This window comes from Oncorhynchus masou, chromosome 23 (assembly GCF_036934945.1).
Source record: "Oncorhynchus masou masou isolate Uvic2021 chromosome 23, UVic_Omas_1.1, whole genome shotgun sequence".
Classification (NCBI taxonomy): domain Eukaryota; kingdom Metazoa; phylum Chordata; class Actinopteri; order Salmoniformes; family Salmonidae; genus Oncorhynchus; species Oncorhynchus masou.
Genome location: NC_088234.1, coordinates 55,495,146 through 55,519,359, shown reverse-complemented (window position 1 = coordinate 55,519,359; position 24,214 = coordinate 55,495,146). Strand labels below are relative to the sequence as shown.

The 24,214-nt window shown below is 40.3% G+C and overlaps 1 protein-coding gene across 1 annotated transcript in view; it reads right to left on the bottom strand.

The window, feature by feature from the left end:
• LOC135511071 (glutamate receptor ionotropic, delta-1-like) overlaps positions 1-24,214 on the bottom strand; it is a 348,005-nt gene that overhangs the window by 54,639 nt on the left and 269,152 nt on the right. Inside the window, exon 5 of the mRNA XM_064932571.1 lies at positions 9,180-9,233. Within this exon, the coding sequence (XP_064788643.1) occupies positions 9,180-9,233 (54 nt within the window). The remainder of the gene's footprint in view (positions 1-9,179; positions 9,234-24,214) is intronic.

Genomic DNA, 24,214 nt, shown 5'->3' with positions numbered 1-24,214 from the left:
CCTATCGGCTGCCTTCGACACTGTGAACCATCAGATCCTCCTCTCCACCCTCTCCAAGTTGGGCATCTCCGGTGCGGCCCACGCTACATTGCGTCCTACCTGACAGGTCGTCCTACCAGGTGGCGTGGCGAGAATCTGTCTCCTATGCCACGCGCTCTCACCACTGGTGTCCCCCAGGGCTCTGTTCTAGGCCCTCTCCTTTCTCGCTATACACCAAGTCACTTGGCTCTGTCATAACCTCACATGGTCTCTCCTATCATTGCTATGCAGACAACACACAATTAATCTTCTCCTTTTTCTGATGACCAGGTGGCAATTGCATCTCTGCATGTCTGGCAGACATATCAGTGTGGATGACGGATCACCACCTCAAGCTGAACCTCGGCAAGACGGAGCTGCTCTTCCTCCCGGGGAAGGACTGCCCGCTCCATGATCTCGCCATCACGGTTGACAACTCCATTGTTTCCTCCTCCCAGAGCGCTAAGAACCTTGGCGTGATCCTGGACAACACCCTGTCGTTCTCAACTAACATCAAGGCGGTGGCCCGTTCCTGTAGGTTCATGCTCTACAACATCCGCAGAGTACGACCCTGCCTCACACAGGAAGCGGCGCAGGTCCTAATCCAGGCACTTGTCATCTCCCGTCTGGATTACTGCAACTCGCTGTTGGCTGGGCTCCCTGCCTGTGCCATTAAACCCCTACAACTCATCCAGAACGCCGCAGCCCGTCTGGTGTTCAACCTTCCCAAGTTCTCTCACGTCACCCCGCTCTTCCGCTCTCTCCACTGGCTTCCAGTTGAAAACATCCGCTACAAGACCATGGTGCTTGCCTACGGAGCTGTGAGGGGAACGGCACCGCAGTAAATTCCAGGCTCTGATCAGGCCCTACACCCAAACAAGGGCACTGCGTTCATCCACCTCTGGCCTGCTCGCCTCCCTACCACTGAGGAAGTACAGTTCCCGCTCAGCCCAGTCAAAACTGTTCGCTGCTCTGGCCCCCAATGGTGGAACAAACTCCCTCACGACGCCAGGACAGCGGAGTCAATCACCACCTTCCGGAGACACCTGAAACCCCACCTCTTCAAGGAATACCTAGGATAGGATAAAGCAATCCTTCTCACCCCCCCCTTAAATGACTTAGATGCACTATTGTAAAGTGGCTGTTCCACTGATGTCAGAAGGTGAATTCACCAATTTGTAAGACGCTCTGGATAAGAGCGTCTGCTAAATGACTTAAATGTAAATGTAATGTAAATGGTTACTAGTCCAGTGTTCTAACCACTAGGCTACCCTGCCGCCCCCTTTGATCAATTGACAAATAAACAACAACACTCCTTCAATTTCTTAGAATCATAGAGCATACACCAAACAGCTGTGGGTATGAAGGAAACTCATAAGTCATGTATGCAGACAGGGGTGATACAGTTATGGGTGAGAGGAATGAGTACAGGGCCAGACAGGTGATGACCTATGAAGGGTCAGATCAATAGTAATGAGAGCCAGAGCAGGACAGCAGTCAATGATGTGCCAATCAACCAGCATTGGGGTCAAACACCGCAGTAATGAGGCAACTGACAGTTCAAACGTATTTGTTCTTCTCCGTCTCTCTCTCGCTCTCGATCTGGCCAAGTCAAATTTTTCTCTCTCAGACATTCTATCTCCAAGCCTCTGTTTCCCGTTAGCTGTCTCTCTGTCTCGCTTTCTCCCTTTTTTTATTTTTAACTTTGTGTCGATTTATCTCACTCTCCTTGGCCTTTTGTTCTCTCTATCTCACCATCCAACCTCATTCATTCCTTCGAGAAATGCATAACTGTTATGCAACAAGCATACAACCTCATCAATAATTTACTGGGTGTGTACTTTACTGCTTTTAGAAAGATGTACATGTATTTTTATACAGCACAAACACTACACTATGAGTCATACAAACAGAATTTTGTAGGTGTTAAGTGTTTAAGTTTCCTCTTGACAGCCAGTCAACTGTAAACAATGGCTATTCATGAGGTGCTGTGTTGCATTAATCGGTGGATTATGCCGCAGGATCCATGGAGGTATGACTTCACGTTCAGGCCGTCCTTCCTGTCCTGACCTGTCAGACACCACCACCACAGGTTACGTCTGTGACATCACTTGACACTGCAGTGACCTTGATGAAGCCATTTTACTAACAAGACAACAATGACCATAGATTAGGGGTTTACAATAAATGCATGGATCATTAAAGGGGCACTCAGAGTTGTCAATTTCTGGACTTATAAATGAATGATATGTACCCATTAATTATTGAAGAATATAAATTATAAATGCCTCATGAGCTTAGTCCAAGTGTTGTACCCCATTAGAACCAAAATATTGATTGTTTACATTTACTTTGTTTACAAATATTAGAGTAAAACAAGTGATTATTATATATGCCTCATGAGCTTAGTTCAACTGTTGTAAAACTGCTTGTATTACTCTAAGGTTTGTAAATAAAGTAAATGTAAACACACACTATCTAGCCTCTCAACATGGTTACAACTCTAATTTTTATATCAATTGAATTGATGAGCGGTTACATTTTTCCAGCCCCATCCCTCATGCTTTTTACCCAAACAAGTGCGGGGAAACGCTTTGCTATTGTTTCCACTGCTGATCGCCGCTTAATGCTTCAAATGGCAAGGTCTTAGTATTTTAACGGGGTGGGAGGAATTTTGGGTATGCAAGGAAAGAACATTGGTGGGTTACCCTTCGAGTTTGTTGATTCGTATGGCACCACTCTAACACAATGTGACTAACATCCACTATTGTGTTACTCTGTAATACAATTTCAGTACAGGTCAAAACCGTTATTAGAGAGCTAATACATAGCAGAATGGATGAATGTGAGAGAGATCAGCTGTTTATGCTGTTTATGGAAAACAATAGCAAAATTCAGATGACCTAGAAATGACCTAGGTAAATTGACCTAGTCAAGACAGGAAACCCAAATTTCAACAGAGGGTAGTTTCAATGACACACATCATCTAAATACATTAATCAAATCAAGCCTGGCTGACAGCTAAATTATCCTCAATACGCCGCTCAATCATGTTATTAATCTTTCAAGATATATAAATAAAGAAATCCTGGTAATCACCATGGAGATTTAATTAGGAGTTAAGGTGCTTTTTGTTCTTCAACTTTAGACATGTATGCTGAGCAGCTCAGAGACTAAGGGAAGGACTGGGAGGGGGATCTCTGGGATGTACTCTTAACCTAGCCAGGATGATCCCTCAACCCTAGTCTCTCTCTCTCTCTCTCTCTCTCTCTCTCTCTCTCCCTCTCTCTCTCTCATATATATATATTGTGCAGCTCAAAGCAGTGGATAATTACAGTATGTGATGGAGCATACATTACTATGGTTAACTAAAGTGCTTGTCTATTTCCGACTCAATGATTTATTACAGTTTTTTGTCTAACTATGTTAATGTAAAATACACATACATAATAAAAAAATACTGTCTTCGGATAGTAGAATATGTTTTATTTCCCTCTACTATGCCCACTGCTGTTTCACAGATAGTGTCAACATTATCCGTTTCCATCCCAACATTTGTCGGGCAGTTACCACGGACAATCAGTCATATCATCCCTGTCCTCCTTGACTCTGGCTGTCACGCCGCGTGACTCTAATCCATCACACACAGACTCAGGTGTCACCTCCTCTCTTTTTTTGTGAAAAAACAAACAAATCCTGTTTGACTGCGTCATCCATCCATCCAGACAGAACCACTAGAGAGTGTCAACCACCCTCCCCTGTGCCGACATCACACCCTGGTTTGGCTGATGATTTAGAGAGAAGGATGCCTTGTTACTTCCTCCCACAAACATCAATCAATGATTTGTAACTGATCCTGTCTTGTGGTGAAGAAAGTGGAAGATTGCTGAAGAATAACATGACAAACCATCTCTTTTACTCTGCACCATTCTTTTTATAATTCTCAAAACTTTTCGGTAAATGTTCTTCTTTCTCTTTCTCTCTCTCTCCTCTCCATCCATTCTCTACTTCAGCTCTCCTATCAGTGCCTTTGTCACCAGTTAAAGACCCAGTGCAGTCCAAATTCTGTTTTTCCTGTGTTTATATCATATTGTACAACAGCTGATGAAACTAACACTGTAAAGGTATAAGTGTTATTTCCTGATAGTTGCTGGTTGAAAATACAATCTACACAGGACCTTCTAATCAGCAGGTTTGCATGGGTTTCGGCTTTCCATGGTGACATCGACATGTGGTTAAATTGATTAGACCAATAACAAAGAGTTCCAAAACTCTCTGCCAATAACAGCTTGTTTTCATTTTTCCCCTTCCCACTCAGAATACGCCCAGACAGTGCTAGCTAAATTCTTGCTTGAGAAATAGTATTTTGCTAAAAAGCCCATTTTAATTTAAATCCAATTGGGAAAGGGAAATACAATACCTAGTCAGCTGAACAACTAAATGCATTCAACTGAAATGTGTCTTCTGCATTTAACCCAACCCCTCTGAACAGAGCAGTGCGGGGGGCTGCCTTAACTGACATCAATGTCACTGGAGCCTGGGGAACAGTGGGTGAACTGCTTTGCTCAGTGGCAGAATGACAGATATTTACCTTGTCAGCTTGGGGATTGCGATCCAGCAATCTTTCGGTTTCTGGCCCAATGCTCCTACCCGCCAGACTACCTGCCGCCCCTTACAGTAAGGTACTTAATTGTTACCCAGAAACTATTTGATGTTGATATAAAAATGGCTGCATTGGCCTTTAACTCTTCATATGAACTCATTCTGAACTGACTTTTGTTAGCAGTGACAATAGATTATCATAGCTGGTTGTGTTGGCTGATGAGACCTCGCTGCAGACTCCATGTCCTAGTTAGCGCCGAGGCCCAGGGGGCAGAGAACTGACAGAGACAACCCCTCCTCTCCTGATGCCAGCCTGTCTGGCTTAAATGCATCACAGGGACCAGTGGAACACAGAAGCGTAGAGCACAGGGCCTGGAGATTGCCTGGCTAAAATGGTTGCCCCCGCCCAGTCACAACACATAGTAATCATACTGGGGCATGGGGAATATATTTCAATCAGGATTAGGGGAAAGATGAACAGCGCAAAGTACAGAGAGATCCTTGATGAACACCTGCTCCAGATCACTCAGGACCTCAGACTGGGGCGAAAGTTCACCTTCCAACGACCCTAAACACACAGCCAAGACAACGCGGAGTGGCTTCGGGACAAGTCTCTCAGTTTTTTAAATTTGTAATACACATGCAAACATTTGTAAAAAACAGTTTTTGCTTCGTCATTATGTATAGTGTGTAGATTGATGTGTGTAGATTGATGAGGGGGAAAAATATTTAATCCAATTTAGAATAAGGCTGTAACATAACAAAATGTGGAAAAGGGGAAGGGGTCTAAATACTTTCAGAATGCACTGTATATAGTGATTGAGAGTGAACTATAAGTAGGCTTATTAAGTGAATACGTTCAGAATGCACTGTATATAGTGATTGAGAGTGAACTATAAGTAGGCTTATTAAGTGAATACTTTCAGAATGCACTGTATATAGTGATTGAGAGTGAACTATAAGTAGGCTTATTAAGTGAATACTTTCAGAATGCACTGTATATAGTGATTGAGAGTGAACTATAAGTAGGCTTATTAAGTGAATACGTTCAGAATGCACTGTATATAGTGATTGAGAGCGAACTATAAGTAGGCTTATTAAGTGAATACTTTCAGAATGCACTGTATATAGTGATTGAGAGTGAACTATAAGTAGGCTTATTAAGTGAATACTTTTAGAATGCACTGTATATAGTGATTGAGAGTGAACTATAAGTAGGCTTATTAAGTGAATACTTTTAGAATGCACTGTATATAGTGATTGAGAGTGAACTATAAGTAGGCTTATTAAGTGAATACTTTTAGAATGCACTGTATATAGTGATTGAGAGTGAACTATAAGTAGGCTTATTAAGTGAATACTTTTAGAATGCACTGTATATAGTGATTGAGAGTGAACTATAAGTAGGCTTATTAAGTGAATACGTTCAGAATGCACTGTATATAGTGATTGAGAGTGAACTATAAGTAGGCTTATTAAGTGAATACTTTCAGAATGCACTGTATATAGTGATTGAGAGTGAACTATAAGTAGGCTTATTAAGTGAATACTTTCAGAATGCACTGTATATAGTGATTGAGAGTGAACTATAAGTAGGCTTATTAAGTGAATACGTTCAGAATGCACTGTATATAGTGATTGAGAGTGAACTATAAGTAGGCTTATTAAGTGAATACGTTCAGAATGCACTGTATATAGTGATTGAGAGTGAACTATAAGTAGGCTTATTAAGTGAATACTTTCAGAATGCACTGTATATAGTGATTGAGAGTGAACTATAAGTAGGCTTATTAAGTGAATACTTTTAGAATGCACTGTATATAGTGATTGAGAGTGAACTATAAGTAGGCTTATTAAGTGAATACTTTTAGAATGCACTGTATATAGTGATTGAGAGTGAACTATAAGTAGGCTTATTAAGTGAATACTTTTAGAATGCACTGTATATAGTGATTGAGAGTGAACTATAAGTAGGCTTATTAAGTGAATACGTTCAGAATGCACTGTATATAGTGATTGAGAGTGAACTATAAGTAGGCTTATTAAGTGAATACTTTTAGAATGCACTGTATATAGTGATTGAGAGTGAACTATAAGTAGGCTTATTAAGTGAATACTTTCAGAATGCACTGTATATAGTGATTGAGAGTGAACTATAAGTAGGCTTATTAAGTGAATACTTTTAGAATGCACTGTATATAGTGATTGAGAGTGAACTATAAGTAGGCTTATTAAGTGAATACTTTTAGAATGCACTGTATATAGTGATTGAGAGTGAACTATAAGTAGGCTTATTAAGTGAATACTTTTAGAATGCACTGTATATAGTGATTGAGAGTGAACTATAAGTAGGCTTATTAAGTGAATACGTTCAGAATGCACTGTATATAGTGATTGAGAGTGAACTATAAGTAGGCTTATTAAGTGAATACTTTCAGAATGCACTGTATATAGTGATTGAGAGTGAACTATAAGTAGGCTTATTAAGTGAATACTTTCAGAATGCACTGTATATAGTGATTGAGAGTGAACTAGAAGTAGGCTTATTAAGTGCACCATTTCAGCTCCCACTCTTCTAATTAGAAGGTCAATCAAATCATATGGTATTTATGGGGTAAATAGCCAATCACTGTATTTTTTACAGGTTTTACGTCAGTATTACAGTTTTCGGTATTACACCACCTCCTTTTTTCTCTTCCAAGTTTAACATGTTGTGTACTCCATGTTAAAATACTTTACCAGCATCGAACAAGGCCGATTGAAAAATAGTTTGCCTTTGTCGTTCCCTCCTCAAGGTGATCACAGCGGCATCAGATACACTACCGTTTTGTCCATTAAAATAGCATAACATTGATCAGTGTAGGCATTGTTAATGTTGTAAATGGCTGGTGTAACTGGAAACGGAACTGGAAACGGCTGATTTTTAACGGAATATCTACAGTTGAAGTTCGAAGTTAACATACACTTAGATTGGAGTCATTAAAACTTGTTTTTTCAAAGGTGGCCAGTTTTATTGCATCTTTAAACAGAACAACAGTTTTCAGCTGTGCAGACATAATTTCAAAAGTGTTTTCTGATGATCAAATTAGCCTTTTAAAATTATCAACTTGGATTAGCTAACACAACGTGCCATTGGAACAGTGATGGTTGCTGATAATGGGCCTCTGTACGCCTATGTAGATATTCCATAACAAATCTGCCGTTTCCAGCTACAATAGTCATTTACAACATTAACAATGTCTACACTGTATTTCTGAGTGACCCCAAACTTTTGAACGGTAGTGTACGTTTGACTTTCATCGAGAAAGAAAGAGGGGGTGTCATTTCAAAGTACTCAGGTACAGCCCGTCCTATTCATTAATATGGTGAGGAGTGATAACTCAACAATATGCCACATCGTGTCAATCATTAAGAAAGTGATGGAGAAATTAACATGCAATTAGCTCATACATTCTGCTGTCTGATGCTATTAAATCTAATGTCTTGGTGGTGACACTATCATAATTGTCTTAAAGCAAAAATGAATGTGTTTGCCTGTCACAAAATAAATAACAGATTAACTTTTAATTTTTTACCACTTCATCTAACAGGAGTTACGGCAGCCTAAATAGGAATATACTAAGAGGTACATTAATAAATCAAATTCACAAGATGAATGTAAGATCAATACATGCATCATGATTAGGATGTTGGAGCCGAGTTGCGAGATAAGGACTTGTCATTCGTATAATGATGAAGATCAGCCCGTTTGTGCACCTTGTCAATGTTTATAACAAAGGAGGCTGCTGAGAGGAGGATGGCTCATAATAATGGCCGGAATGAAGCGAATGGAATGGTGTCAAACACCTAGAAACCATGTGTTTGATGTATTTGATGATATTCTACTCATTCTGCTCCAGCCATTACAACGAGCCCCTCCTCTCCAATTAAGGTGCTTACTAACCTCCTGTTTTACTTTATTCTAACGCATTCATGCGCGCGTCCGCACGCAAGAACACGTGTGTGTGTGTGTGTGAGTGTGTGTGTGCATGTGTGTGCTCATGTGTATGTGTGGATGAGTTCACTGTGGTTTCGTGGTTAGGTCAATTTTACAGTGTACTCTGTAAGTACATACATGCTAATAAAAAGACATCCAGGTATGGTAGGAACGTGTTTTTTCCCATTAGCATTGGGACATCAGATGGATTATGGTCCTTATCTGCAAATCAGCCTGAATCAATGTACCCAGCTGCTCTCAGGCAGGATAGAGAACACAGTGTTTAGTAGTCACAAAGTGCTTGGCATTTAGTGATGTTCAAGTCCATTTGGAAGACCATTTAGGCCAATCTCATATCAACAAATAACATGTAAAAACCGACTTTGGCTTCCAAAGTGCTGTGAATACGCAATAAACAAGAGTGATTGTGTCAATATTGTATAAATGTCCTCAGAAAGACAGAAGAGAAGTGGCATGTTGTGAGAGCTTTAAGAGTCTAAATATGGAGGAGAACAGAGTGAGAGCATTATTGATTTTCATCCATATGAAATGTATAAATATGCTGTATTGGTTTTGGTCTCACCTCGTTGGCATAAACCCAGTGGCTGTCCTTTGATGCCAGGTTGGTTTCCACAGCCTGTATACAGAGAGAAGAGGGGGGGGGGACATTAATATTTTCTGTGTTTCACAAAATATTATTTTAACAACATAAGAGTAGTGAGTCCAAACTCAAGTGCATATGCTCAAATGGTTAACCATGGTTACTCATTCCCCATTACTTAGGCTCTTCACAATATTCTGTATGTGCACTCATAATGTGAGTGCTCCGTCGTAATGGCTCTATCACATATCACATGACTATTCACGCATGACATCTGTCATGGTTACCATCTCTATGCTTGTCCTTTTCTGTAAATTGCTGTCATTAGCTTCCAAATGATCCCCTTTGCTATACTGCAACTACGATTGATAGCCCCATATCATCCTTACATATAACTGCAAAGCTTTCACCATTTTACCTAACAACAGTGTGCTCATCAATAACAGCACCCAGCAAAGCTGCCGATCGATCTTCTAACCTTGCAAGAGACATAATTTGATTTTAATGTCCCTCATTTCCAGCTTGGTCTCTGTGAATATTGCAGAGACACCTGAACACAAGAGTAATATTTACCTACACGATTGAAGTGGTCTGCCTCTTACTCACTCTGAAATTAACGGGCCATATGCCATTCAAACACACTTGCATTCAAACAGATAGTCCGTCGCTATCGATAGAGGCACGAGAAATATAGCAAACAGCTGCTGGAGTTAGTGACTCTTTACAGACTTATTCAGCAATGTACAAACAATGAACATTGTGTCATTGGATCATATCCTGTGTCTGAGAGTTGGAGCCAAACTATCTCCCACCCAGATGTAGGCAATAGGGTCTTGGAACAGGCAGGTAGATTATCATAGTTTGATCTACACAGCACAATGCTACTCACCAGTCAATTGAAGTGATTTCACAATGCTAGAGTGTTCCAGAAGGAAAAACATAAATTGCAGTGAAACCGTCCTTACCATAGAAGAAATCAACAAACCCATTTGTGCATCTGAGTAATCCATTTAGGCACATACAATACATACTGTTTGGTGCGTATGAAAGCCTGGCAGCAAAAGCCTTGGTCTGGTCCCCAAGGATAACCTTGATGTTAGAACGAGCAGACAGTTCTTTGTACTTTTCTTATGAAAACTGTCACATTCTATAATGTAAATAACAAAGTGAAGGGGGCTATGTTAGTGCGCCAGCTGGGTAAAGGTTATGATTGGGGCAAACGGTCCTCCTAGTTTAGCCTCAGTTCAGTTCCAACAATAGCAACAGTATGGTAAACAACGTCGACCTTAGTCACACCAGGAATTTGACGTCATCAAGTTAAAAGGTTATGAGGTTCATGGACTTTTTGGGGGACAAATGATCTGTGTGGGATTGACAGCTGTTTGTCTATAGAACTTCAACTAGGACTCAAACATCATTATGTGGTTTGTCCTTTATACTGTCAGTTTGATTAGTTTCACACATTATCACACTATGGCAACAACATGAACTTGTGACCTACCGGTCACATCTCAGCGACACATCTTGTCGAGAATTCAGTTGTGTTTTACATTTTTCCATCCACTTGAGGAAATTATTCTAAATTAAGCTTTGTAGAGAAATACGGTTTTGGCATAAAATGCATACTCAGGAGAAGCAACATCAGATAATGATTATATGCTATAATGTTAATGTAATGGAGTTTCACAGTTAGATCTAGTGACATAAGTGACGGCCCTGAGGCTTGTCTTTACACCTAGTCAACACTAAGAAGAACATAATATAGAACTCCATGATTTAAAAAGAGAATTGTTTGGCGGATTTGAGCATTTGAGGATATAAGGTCTCAGGAAAGCAAATATTTATTGTTGTTCAGAGTTGGATGGTAACTCACATTTCTGTATGTATTTGACCTCCTTATGGAATAATGCACTGAGATGAATTCCCAAAGGCTGGTGAGTGAAGCTATAACATTATATATGAAGCATCTTGACATTGAATATAATGGTACGGAATCTTCAATTGTGTCCATATTCACTATACAATGGCTGCACAATTCTGACCTTTTCCACTAATTGGTCTATTGACTAATGAGATCTAATTGGGCAAAAGATCAGAGCTTGGCTGCCTATGTAAATGCAGCGAATGTACTGTACATTCTAAATGTCTCTGTGTCTTGTGGATCCTTTGTTTGAGTATTAAAACAAAAACCTGCAAGATTGTTTGTCTAATCTGTAAACACAGCCAGAATCACTCAGGCTGTCTTGTGTTTTGCTTTTGGTCAATAAGTGCAACAAGTAATTATGGCTACAGATGAAACTGGATCACTGCATCCCATGGTTGAGAGGAAACCTGATTAAACAAAAGGCAAAAGGGCACAACTCTGCTGCATACTTTCTATTTAGTGTCAGAACAGATGCATTTCAGCAGCAACATTTGTTGTTCTCAGAGCTTATTAAACTACATGCCAAAAGCAGGGAAAATGTTCATTTTTCTTTGTTTCACACATAGAGACAAGCACAGTTTCCCTTCATTATTGGCAATTAGCAAAACAAATTGTCTAATTGGCAATAATTGTGGAAATAACATGTTTTGCTTTCCCATATGCTGTCAATCAAACTGTTTAAAGTTTCTTATTAGCTCAAATTAGGATCTGTTGTGAATCCTTTTTTTTGTATGAATACACAGTCTAGACTCAAACAACAATTTATAAAGTCTAACACAGTTACTTCTTTATTTATTTGTTATCTGGCACACTACAGCATGGCAAGCTTATTAATGTTGGAATTATAATACTTATAATATATGTTAATAATGATACTGGATTTACTGGACCTTTATAAATCAAGCCAGGGAGGTTATTATTATATTCCTAGAATATTCTTGGAATAAAGGGTTATGGTCTCCACCTTGAGCTGAGGTATTCCGCCTCATTTGGAGCATTCGACAGGCAAAAAAATCCATCTTACTCTGACAACATGTTATAATGAACGTTTTGTTAGTACTGTTGGTAAAAAAAAACACATTAGGATACTAGGCTTGGTATAAAATAAATGGTTCTTCTACGGCACGTGAACTGTGTTGGTGTTACTCCTATCATATTAATGTAGAGTCTGTGTGAGAACTGTTTTGTAATGATGTGCTGTAACATGGCGCAACCAGTATTACTAGTAATTGGAACATAGGTCGTTGGTATTGCTATATAGTAATGAGAGGATCTCTCTATTGAATGAAGCCATTCAGTGATCCCAAGGGTTCAGGAGAACTTTAGATCAGACAGTCGTTTGAAAGGATAGACCAGGATGAGTTGTCGAAAGCTCACTGTTTAATTCTGTGCCAGTCTTACAAAGGCACCCGAGCCGTAATTAGGCCCTTCATGAAATACTCACAATGGTTGGGACCCTGGCCTTATCTCCTATAGTCCTCTGTTGCTGTGGAAACGAGCTCAGACCTGAGCCTACTCATCTCCATTAGTACAGTGAAAAGCCTATGTAACTTAGCGCAGGGCTATTCAACTATTTCATTACAGGGGACACACATTTGGGATTGATTACTCTTCCTAAGACTGGTATAAAAAACAATGCACAAACACAATTATAATCTAAAAAAACACTTTTATGAAAATTACATTTGATTTGAAGTGCTTTAAAGTTGAGCTGACAGTCGTTTTGCACTGTTTCGCTATGGTTTTAGTCATTAATCCCAGCAAGAGGGCAACATTTTATTAATGTACAGTAGTAGTTATGGGGGACACACTACTACACGGTCCTAGAAAACTCAAGATGGATGTCTTCTGACTTAGAAAACGGTCAAAAATCAATAAAATAATAATGTAAACATATACACACAGTTGAAGTTGGAAGTTTACATACACTTACATGCTGACCAGACCGGACAGGTCGCGTGCGTCACAAAATACATTTAGAAATCCATGTTATTCAATTATTGCACCCGCACTGCCTGCACACGCCAACGAGCGTCTGCGTTGCCAAGGGCTAAAATAGAAGTCAGTTCTATTTATGATGCAGATCGCGCTGCAGGTCCTGCCTCTCCCATCTCCTCATTGGTTTATAGAAGCAGGTACCCACATGCCATCTCCTCATTGGTTATACCCACGTGGGTGATTGAAAGACAAACTGTTGCCGGTTGTCATGGTAAAACCATGAGTTTAGATGCCAATTGCCATATAAGTTAAATGATGAAAAAGCCTGGAAGGAGGAGAGATGACTACAAACGATCCGGTTGGCCGTTTTATGTGTGGATTAATTGTCGGAGTAGAGCACCTTGTGCATTTCAGGTAAAATAACTCCTCAATGTTTATAACCCAGGACAAATTAGCTAGCAACAGAAAGCTAGCTAAATTGGACAAATTAGCTAGCAAGTGCAAGCTAACTAGCTAAATTGCTATACATGTTTAAATGCTTTTCGACCTGTCCCCAAATGAATGTCTTTGGTTCAGAGTTTGTTTTGATATTTTAACCTGCGTGTCGTGATCGCGTTTGGTGTAAGGGGGAAAAAAAAGATTATGCACGATAGCGCACACGCACAGGTGGATTTAGTTAGGTTGGAGTCACTAAAACTTGTTTTTCAACCACTCCACAAATGTATTGTTAACAAACTATAGTTTTGGCAAGTCGGTTAGGACATCTACTTTGTGCAAGAAACAAGTAATTTTCCCAACAATTGTTTACAGACAGATTATTTCACTTACAATTCACTGTATCACAATTCCAGTGGGTCAGAAGTTTACATACACTAAGTGGACTGTGCCTTTAAACCACTTGGGACATTACAGAAAATGGTGTCATGGCTTTAGAAGCTTCTGATAGGCTAATTGACATCATTTGAGTCAATTGGAGTTGTACCTGTGAATGTATTTCAAAGCCTACCTTAAAACTCAGTGCCTCTTTGCTTGACATCATGGGAAAATCAAAAGAAATCAGCCAAGACCTCAGAAAAAAATTGTAGACCTCATAAGTCTGGCTCATCCTTGGGAGTAATTTCCAAATACCTGAAGGTACCACGCTCATCTGTACAAACAATACACCATGGTACCATGCAGCCGCCCTACCGCTCAGGAAGGAGACGCGTTCTGTCTCCTAGAGATGAACGCACTTTGGTCCGAGAAGTGCAAATCAATCCCAAAGCAATAGCAAAGGACCTTGTGAAGATGCTGGAGGAAACAGGTACAAAAGTATCTATATCCACAGTAAAAACGCGTCCTATATCGACATAACCTGAAATGCCGCTCAGCAAGGAAGAAGCCACTGCTCCAAAACCGCCATAAAAAAAGAGATACATTTTTGGAGAAATGTCCTCTGGTCTGATGAAACAAAAATATAACTGTTTGGCCATAATGACCATCATTATGGCCATTCTGTTCTATATCTATTCATTTAATGATTTCCTGTCTTACACCTTTTCTTTTTTAACATAAGAAACACACACACGCAAGGGCTTCTCTTCTAATTGCACTTTTAGATTGGGAAAGAGCAGAAATGTTTGGCACATAGGAAGTCAGGACAACCCGCTGGCAGTGATGAAGATTCACGTTTGATATGGAGGAACGAGTGTTCGTTTTTATGGCATTCATGTGAGAGAAGCTGGACTAACATGTATGTTGACCCAAACATTGTTCAAAGAATGTATGTAGATCATTGACAAAAAAATTACAATTAAATCCATTTTAATCCCACTTTGTAACACAACAAAATTTGGAAAAAGTCAAGGGGTGTGAATACTTTCTGAAGGCACTGTATGTGATATCTTACTTGTGGCGACAACCCACGTCCTTCCCTGTCAGTATTCCAGACCACCCAGGCCTCCCATGAAGAGTGTGCACATGTGACATTAAACAGAATCACTGCTCCCATCTGTCATTGCATTCAGGCATTCTTCCCCTCAGCTTGTAGCTCGTGACGCTACACCTGAGCTGAATCCCTAATGCTCTGCTCTCAATGCAGTAACAAGAGACCTGTCTGTTGGCAGGTCAGCCTCAAAATGAAAACCAAAGCCCCTCTCCTGATAAACAACAGGAGCATTGGAAACAAAAAGGACGATAATACAATAACAAATGTTCTGTCAATAAGCACAATAGTGATAAATTATGGTGGCAAAACAGAAGCCCTGTTCTCCTCTGATGCGCACACAGTCAGAAAACTGCATCTCAAACATTGAGTTGACAGTGATTTCTGCGTGTTTGTGGGCAGATTGGATACCGATATGACTGTTTATGCATGCCACAACAAAAGTCTTGACCATGTGTGCCTTCTAACCCTCCAAGCACATTATTAAGGATAATTTCTGCATACGTGACAAGAGAAAGGCTGTATATCAAACACAGAGCCGTCCTTAAACATCATTCTATAATGGGTCGGTCAAAACAAGACGCGTTTTAAGCTATACTAAAAAACTTGTTTAGCACAGGTAAGCTTATGATAACCAGATTCCTATTTATGTTTCTGTTCCATCTGAGAAATCCCTGGTCATCCACTTTCCCATCCAGCCAATTCATTAACTTGATCTCCACTGTAACAGGCATCTAGACATTATTCCCCCTTGCTTCTAGCCTAACATTTCGTTTGCAACAACGGGGGGGGTTGTACAAACATTGCTGTCTGTCACTCGACATTTGCAACATAGTTTCAATATTGAAATTTGATCTTCTCATATCTATGACCGCAGTCGTTTAGCACCCGTCTGTTGTAAAATTCTTTATTTAATGGTGTGAAACGTGTGCTGCTGTGACTTCAATGCAAGTCAAACTTGCTTATCTGTAGCAACAAGAACATACGTTGCATTTTAACAACGTGTCTTAGACTTACCTCCAAGACAACATGTAAAGTGTCTTAGACATACCTCCGAGATAACCAGTAAAGTGTCTTAGACATACCTCCGAGATAACCTGTAAAGTGTCAGGCTTACCTCAAAGATAACATGTAAAGTGTCAGCTTACCTCAAAGATAACATGTAAAGTGTCAGCTTACCTCAAAGATAACATGTAAAGTGTCAGACTTACCTCAAAGATAACATGTAAAGTGTCAGCTTACCTCAAAGATAACATGTAAAGTGTCAGCTTACCTCAAAGATAACATGTAAAGTGTCAGCTTACCTCAAAGATAACATGTAAAGTGTCAGACTTACCTCGAAGATAACATGTAAAGTGTCTTGGCACAGTAGGAAGATAGACATGACATAACACATCAACAAGTTGCCTTTTCGTACAGCTGGAACATAAACTTTGAATTACACCGGCAAGGGATTTATATTGTGAATCTATGATGCTACCTCAATTGAATTTTTATTGAAAAAAATTGATGGGTTTACACATTAATAATCCAATACCTTGTGTTTATCTGTAATTCGTTTGAAAATGATATACTGCTACTGTAAGGGATTTCCTTCTTCCGAAGAGGAGAGGCGAAAAGGATCGGAGGACCAATATGCGGCGTGGTAAGTGTCCATGGTTCTTTTAATAAGAAATAGTACACATGAACAACTGAATACAAAAACTATAAAACGTGGAATGAATGAAACCCAAAACAGTACCGTGTGGTGAAAAACACAGAAACAAACACCCACAAACACACAGTGAAACCCAGGCTACCTAAGTATGATTCTCAATCAGAGACAACTAATGACACCTGCCTCTGATTGAGAACCATACTCGGCCGAAACATAGAAATCCCCAAATCATAGAAAAACAAACATAGACTGCCCACCCCAACTCACGCCCTGACCATACTAAATAATGACAAAACAAAGGAAATAAAGGTCAGAACGTGACAGCTACACATAGGGGACCTAGTTACAAGTGTTACGAAATTACCCAATAAATATGATGCTGATATCACATATAGTGATTCCATACATACCTACATGTAAAGGCCTTATCTTCGTGACCAATGAAATGGTCGTTCAGCAAGCCTCAAACAAACACACTGACTTTGCTCAGTCATTCACGATTCACAAGAAAAAGTAATCATGAGCATTTACTGCCACAAAGCAACAACAGCAGCAGCAGCAGCATAGGCAACAGAAAAAAAGACAGGCTAAAATGAAATGTTCTACCATCAGTATACAGAACTGGTGGAGTGCTTTCAGGTGAGTTGATCCTTGTAATTGTTTCTCAGGCACTCTCCCTATTTTAAAGCCATTAATCTGGAATAACGGATCAGAGGTACAAAGACATCTTCTTCTTCTGAAACTGCCGGGGGGGTGGGGGAGGGCGGGTAATACACATGAGAAGCCTCTTAAAAAAGCTTATGGCAGATAAACAGTAATCTAAAGGTTTAATAAGGATGTTAAGCTATCTAATTGATGCAACTAATAACAGCATTTAGTGAAGAATGGCATGGGATAGATTCTCAATGGACAAAGAGTTTGCTCTGCAGAAATTGAACAACACTGGTATAGCTAATGAAATAGAAAAGTTTTGACTAATACCAATTTAGAGTCTCACTCCATTCCTACATTTAATCAGCACGAAAATGTGCCTACTTGCCTCGTGCTTGTGTCGGTGAAGATACTAGCGGCAACATTGGGGAGTTTTTCCATTGCAGTGATGTGGGGGATTCAAAGCCCCCTGCGCTTCTGTGTCATTGTAGAGTACTTGTGGCTGTCGAAGCCTTTCAATCCCATCATGCACTGGGGGCCAGTTCTCACATTGCCTCTGAGGAGACAACACTACCCACCAGGTAGGCATAGGTAGTCTTCTAATCTTTGCCGCAGGCTATGGGCTCACACACTCACACTCTCTCACTAGTGAGACTGCCAAGAAGTCAATGCACCACATAGAGCTGTCAGGAGAGGCAGAGGAAAAACAAAGCTGAAGCACAGAGCTGAAGCACAGAGGGAAAAGGGAAGGTGCTATTAAATTTTGACAGCCTTGTCAGGATGTGATGAGTAGAACAGCGTCAGACAGACTCCTAAGGCTCAGACGACACCTGGCGCCCCCACCACCTCTTTTTCTCTCTCCTTTTCAACACTTCGTTTGAACCACCTGTGTATGAACCATCTATAGTGTCTTCCATCACACCTATAAAGGCAGTGCTAAGAGGAGTTAAAACAGAGCACTGAATAGCCATTATAGCCATTATAGTCGGCAATAACACAAACAAGGCCATTTCGGTGGAAAAAACACCCAATATTGGTTGAACAAAATGAACATTAAGATGCAGATACAAAAGAGTAGTGCCCATTATGCTTGATGAACAGGTAGACTGAGAACATGATGTTCTGCTTTTCTCTCTTAAAATGTCCTCCAGATTAAATTAAACTATTGTGTACTATAGATCAACACAGCGTGGCCTTCAGGTCTAGTTGTTCTGCTTCCCCAGAGAAGACATGCTGTACATATGGATGGTGGGCTTTGCTACATATGGATGAGTGGGTTTAACAAGTACAGAGGAAATGATGTAGCAGGGTGGGGGACTAAAGTTCAACAATAAGTTGATATTAATTACATACAGTTGTATGGGCGAGATGCAAGAATAGTGTGAACAGCACAAGTTGTGGGTGTTGGAGGAGAGTGGGAGTGTGAAAACTAGAGTTCTTCCCACTGGTAATATGAAACCGAGCTGACAGTTGGCCAAGCAGGGAGTTTTGGGAGAGAAGAGGTCAGGTGATAGCATATTGCCAGCAAAATGCCAAACCAAGTCCACAGATAACACCCTTAGACATGGCTGATATTTAAGTTTTTTTGTTTTAATTTCTCCTTCGGAATGAATGATAAAATTGATGTTTTTAACGTATTCAAGTGTTTTCAGGTGACTTGCCAAAAGCATGTCAGTCAGAGAGTAGACTGGAGAAGATCTTTCAAATACACCTTAAAGGGGCTTCATCCATTTTTTTTTAACTTCTGAATTAATGAAACATACCCATTGATTGTTGAAGAAAATATCGCATGAATTAGAGGTCGACCGATTAATCGGAATGGTCCATTAATTAGGGCCGATTTCAAGTTTTCATAACAATCGGAAATCGGTATTTTTGGACACCGATTTGGCCGATTCCTTTTTTTTAAATGTACACCTTCATTTAATCTTCATTTAACTAGGCAAGTCAGTTAAGAACTCATTCTTATTTTCAATGACGGCCTAGGAACGGTGGGTTAACTACCTCGTTCAGAGGTAGAACGAGAGATTTTTACCTTATCAGCTCGGGGGATTCAATCTTGCAACCTTACAGTTAACTAGTCCAACGCTCTAACCACCTGATTACATTGCACTCCACGAGGAGACTGCATGTTACGCGAATGCAGTAAGCCAAGGTAAGTTGCTAGCTAGCATTAAACGTATCTTATAAAAATCAATCAATCATAATCACTAGTTAACAACACATGGTTGATGATATTACTAGTTTATCTAGCATGTCCTGCATTGCATATAATCGATGCGGTGTGTATCTTTGCTCCAATGTGTACCTAACCATAAACATCAATGTCTTTCTTAAAATCAATACACAGAAGTATGTAGTTTTAAACCTGCATATTTAGCTAAAAGAAATCCAGGTTAGCAGGCAATATTAACCAGGTGAAATTGTGTCACTTCTCTTGCGTTCATTGCACGCAGAGTCAGTGTATATGCAACAGTTTGGGCCGCCTAATTTGCCAGGAACAGGAATATTTAGACTTATGGATGCCGCCGGTTAGATAAAATACGTAACGGTTCCGTATTTCACTGAAAGAATAAACGTCTTGTTTTCGAGATGATAGTTTCTGTATTCGGCCATATTAATGACCTAAGGCTCGTATTTCTGTGTGTTATCATAACTAAGTCTAAGATTTGATAGAGCAGTCTGACTGAGCGATGGTAGGCAGCAGCAGGCTCATAAGCATTCATTCAAACAGCACTTTTGTGCTTTTGCCAGCAGCTGTTTATGACTTCAAGCCTATCAACTCCCTAGATTAGGCTGGTGTAACTGATGTGAAATGACTAGCTAGTTAGCGGGGTGCATGCTAATAGCGTTTCAACGTCACTCGCTCTGAGATTTGGAGTGGTTGTTTCCCTTGCTCTGCATGGGTAAAGCGGCTTCTATGGTGGCTGTTGTTGTTGTTGTGTTCCTGGTTCGAGCCCAGGTAGGAGCGAGGAGAGGGACGGAAGCTATACTGTTACACTGGCAATACTAAAGTGCCTATAAGAACATCCAATAGACAAAGGTTAATGAAATACAAATGGTATAGAGAGAAATAGTCCTATAATTCCTATAATAAATTCAACCTAAAACTTCTTACCTGGGAATATTGAAGACTCATGTTAAAAGGAACCACCAGCTTTCATATGTTCTCATGTTCTGAGCAAGGAACATAAACGTTAGCTTTACATGGCACATATTGCACTTTTACTTTCTTCTCCAACACTTTGTTTTTGCATTATTTAAACCAAATTGAACATGTTTCATTATTTATTTGAGGCTAAATTGATTTCATTGATGTATTATATTAAGTTAAAATAAGTGTTCAATCAGTATTGTTGTAATTGTCATTATTACAAATACATTTTTAAAAATGGCCGATTAATCGGTATTGGCTTTTTTATGATCCTCCAATAGTCGGCATCGGTATCGGCGTTGAAAAATCGTAATCGGTCGACCTCTAGTATGAATGCCTCAGGAGCTTAGTTCAGCTGACGCAACCCATCAGAACACAACATATAAGCTTGTTTCGCTCTGTTTGCAAACAAAGTCAATGTAAACAAACAATGCATAGCCTCAAAACATGGTTAAAACTACACTTTTGATATCAAGGATGGTCAGTCCTTGTCCTTGCATCCATAGCTGTCTATGAATTTGAGAGTGGTTACATTTTTCCAGCCCTACACTCTTAGAAAAAATGGATCCAAAAGTGTAGCGCCCAATCCAGGAGATGAGAAGTAGGTACAGGGAGTGAACCATTTAATATAGACAGACCTGCAACGAGACAGGAACAGCATCTGTACATAATCAAGACACGACAAACAATGTTACTACTGGGAACAACAGAGGATCAGATATATATGCAGGGACAATCAACAAAGTGAGGGAGTCCAGGTGAGTCCAATGAGCGCAGCTGCGCATAATGATGGTAACAGGTGCGTATGATGATGGGTAGCCTGGCACCCTAGAACTCCAGTGAGGGGGAGCGGGAGCAGATGTGACAAAAAGGGTTCTTGAGTTGTCCCCATAGGAGAACCCTTTTTGGTTGCAGGTAGAATCCTCTGTGGAAAGGGTTCTACATAGAACCCAAAAAGGTTTTCCTGCTTGGTTATAGCCTTGTACCGTTCGTGCCAGCTTGTCATTCTTCTTGTCCTGATTTGGAAAGTTTACAAGAGTAACAATAACAGATGAAAACTCCCTCGGGAGGAAGAAGGGTCTGCATTTGACCAACAGGTATTCGAAGAAAGGTGAACAATGGAATGACACTTCCGCCGCTCTCAAGTCAGCACACCAGTTTTTGTTGATGAAGAGGCAAACCCCTCCCCCCTCGATTTCCTCGACATCACTGTCCTGTGCGCATGGTGATTAGAGAGTGCATCGAGTTGGATGGCCATGGGGGGTATCTTGTTTAAGAGCCATGTTTCAAAAAAGCAGAGAATATTGCAGATTTGAGAATCCCGTTGGTAACAAATCCGTGATTGGAGGGCATCCATCTTATTATCAAGTGACTGGCCGGTAAAATGGAGGGAAGAGGTGGCCTGTTCTCCCTTTGCCTTAATCTCGCCAGGATCCCCCCTCTCTTGCCTCTGTAAAATTGGCGTTTCCTATCGGGTAGCCCGAAAATTGGGTCAGAATAACAGAAAAAGCCCAGGGCAGATGAGTCGAAGTTGAAGCCGGAATTGAGGTAAAGAAACTGCCGATCAGATGTTCAAAAGTTATTGTCGGTTGAAAGAAATTATAGCGGATACATTGGTGACCCGTTTCAGCAAGCTTGGCATATGTTGCACTGCACTACAAAGGAGAAGCATTTGAAAGTAAACTTTTCATTCTTGATCAAAATTCGTTTTTCGGCAGAAATGTCTTCTGGAACATGTGAACTTTCATGTGCCTTAATAACAAACGTGTATGCCATTTGTAAATAAAAATAAAATGGAAACATTACAGGCCTAGTTGGTTTAGCCATGGAAAAAGACAGGTTCCTTCTTAAGTATATTTAAAAGTATATTTAAAACCAAATACTTTTAGACTTTTTCTCAAGTAATTTTTTACTGTGTGATTTTCCATTATTAGGTCCTTTTCTTTTTTAAGGTACCTTTACTTTTACTCAAGTATGACAATTGGGTACTTTTTCCACCACTGCTTTCTGATATGCTAAAAAATTTACATTTTTTATGGCAAATGTACATTTTTTATGTATATTTGAGTTTTGAGAACATGTTCAATAATTTGATAAATATTAAATCCATATAATTATTTCAGACATAGGCTAAATGTTTGTATTCCATCTGCATAAAGGCACGTGCAAACCACAGGCTAAAAGCACTGTAACCGGTGGCCTAGAAACAAGAATCACATATTTTCTGCTGTGGAGTTCCAACTGTTATTTTTTAATTTGGATGCCACAAATTAGAGTTTGAACTGACAATTGGAGAAGCAAAGAGGTGAGAACATTGTCAGAAAATACCTCAGGGGTTAACGCTAAAATTAGTAGCTAATTGGAGATGTTTTAATTATCTTAGTAACTCGAATCAAAAATGTTTAGCTAATTTGGCCAGCAGCCAGTAGGGATACCTAGCCAGCTAGGCTTGATAGCAGTGTTGCCTAGCTAGCTAACAAGCCTCAATGTGACAGATAACGTTTTAAAACGTTTGGGCGTATTTTATATTACTGGTTCATATTCACCTTATTTAACTTCTTCGATATAGGGGGCGCTCTTTTAATTTTCGGATAAAAAAACGTATAAGATATTTTGTCATGAAAAGATGCTCGACTATGCATATAATTGACAGCTTTGGAAAGAAAACACTCTGACGTTTCCAAAACTGCAAATATATTATCTGTGAGTGCCACAGAACTGATGCTACAGGCGAAACCAAGATGAAATTTAAAACAGGAAATGGCCCAGATTCTGAAGGCGCTGTGTTCCAATGTCTCCTTATATGGATGTGAATGCGCCAGGAATGAGCCTACACTTTCTGTCGTTTCCCCAAGGTGTCTGCAGCATTGTGACGTATTTGTAGGCATATTATTGGAAGATTGACCATAAGAGATTGTAATGACTGAATTTTCTGTTTTTTTTCTTATCCAAACGTGATGAACAAAACGGAGCGATTTCTCCTACACAAATAATCTTTTTGAAAAAACTGAACATTTGTGTCACGCCCTGGTCGAAGTATATTATGTTTGTCTTCATTTATTTGGTCAGGCCAGGGTGTGACATGGGTCTCTGTGTTAGTTGTCACCAGATAGGCTGTATAGGTTTTCACGTTCCGTTTGTTGTTTTTGTATAGTTCGTTTTTTCATTCATCATTAAACATGTCTCAAAAATAACACGCTGCATTTTGGTCCGCTTCTCCTTCACCAGATGAAAGCCGTTACAGAATCACCCATCACAGCAGGACCAAGCGGCGTGGTAACAGGCAACAGCAGCAGCAGGAGCAGCGTGACAAGACTTTCTGGACTTGGGAGGAAATCCTCGACGGGAGAGGACTCTGGGCTAAACCAGGGGAGTGTAGCCGCCCCAAGGTGCAGCAAGAGAAGGAATGGACATGGGAGGACCAATTATTCGGAGAAGGACCCTGGGATCAGCCTGGAGAATATTGCCGCCCCAAAGAAGAACTGGAGGCGGCGAGAGCTGAGAGGCACTGGTTTGAGGAGAAGCAACAGTGGCAGCAGGAGCAACAATATCTGGACTACACAACTTGGGGGGAGATAGACAGGTGGGCGGTCAACCCAGGGAGAGTGCCGGAGCCCGCCTGGGATTCGATGGAGCAGTGTGCAGAAGGTTACGAGAGAATGAGGTTGGCGAAGCAAGCACGGTGGCGCAGAAGGAAGCCCGAGAGTCAGCCCCAAAAATTTCTTAGGGGGGGGGCTCAGGGAGAGTGTGGCAGAGTCAGAAGTCAGAC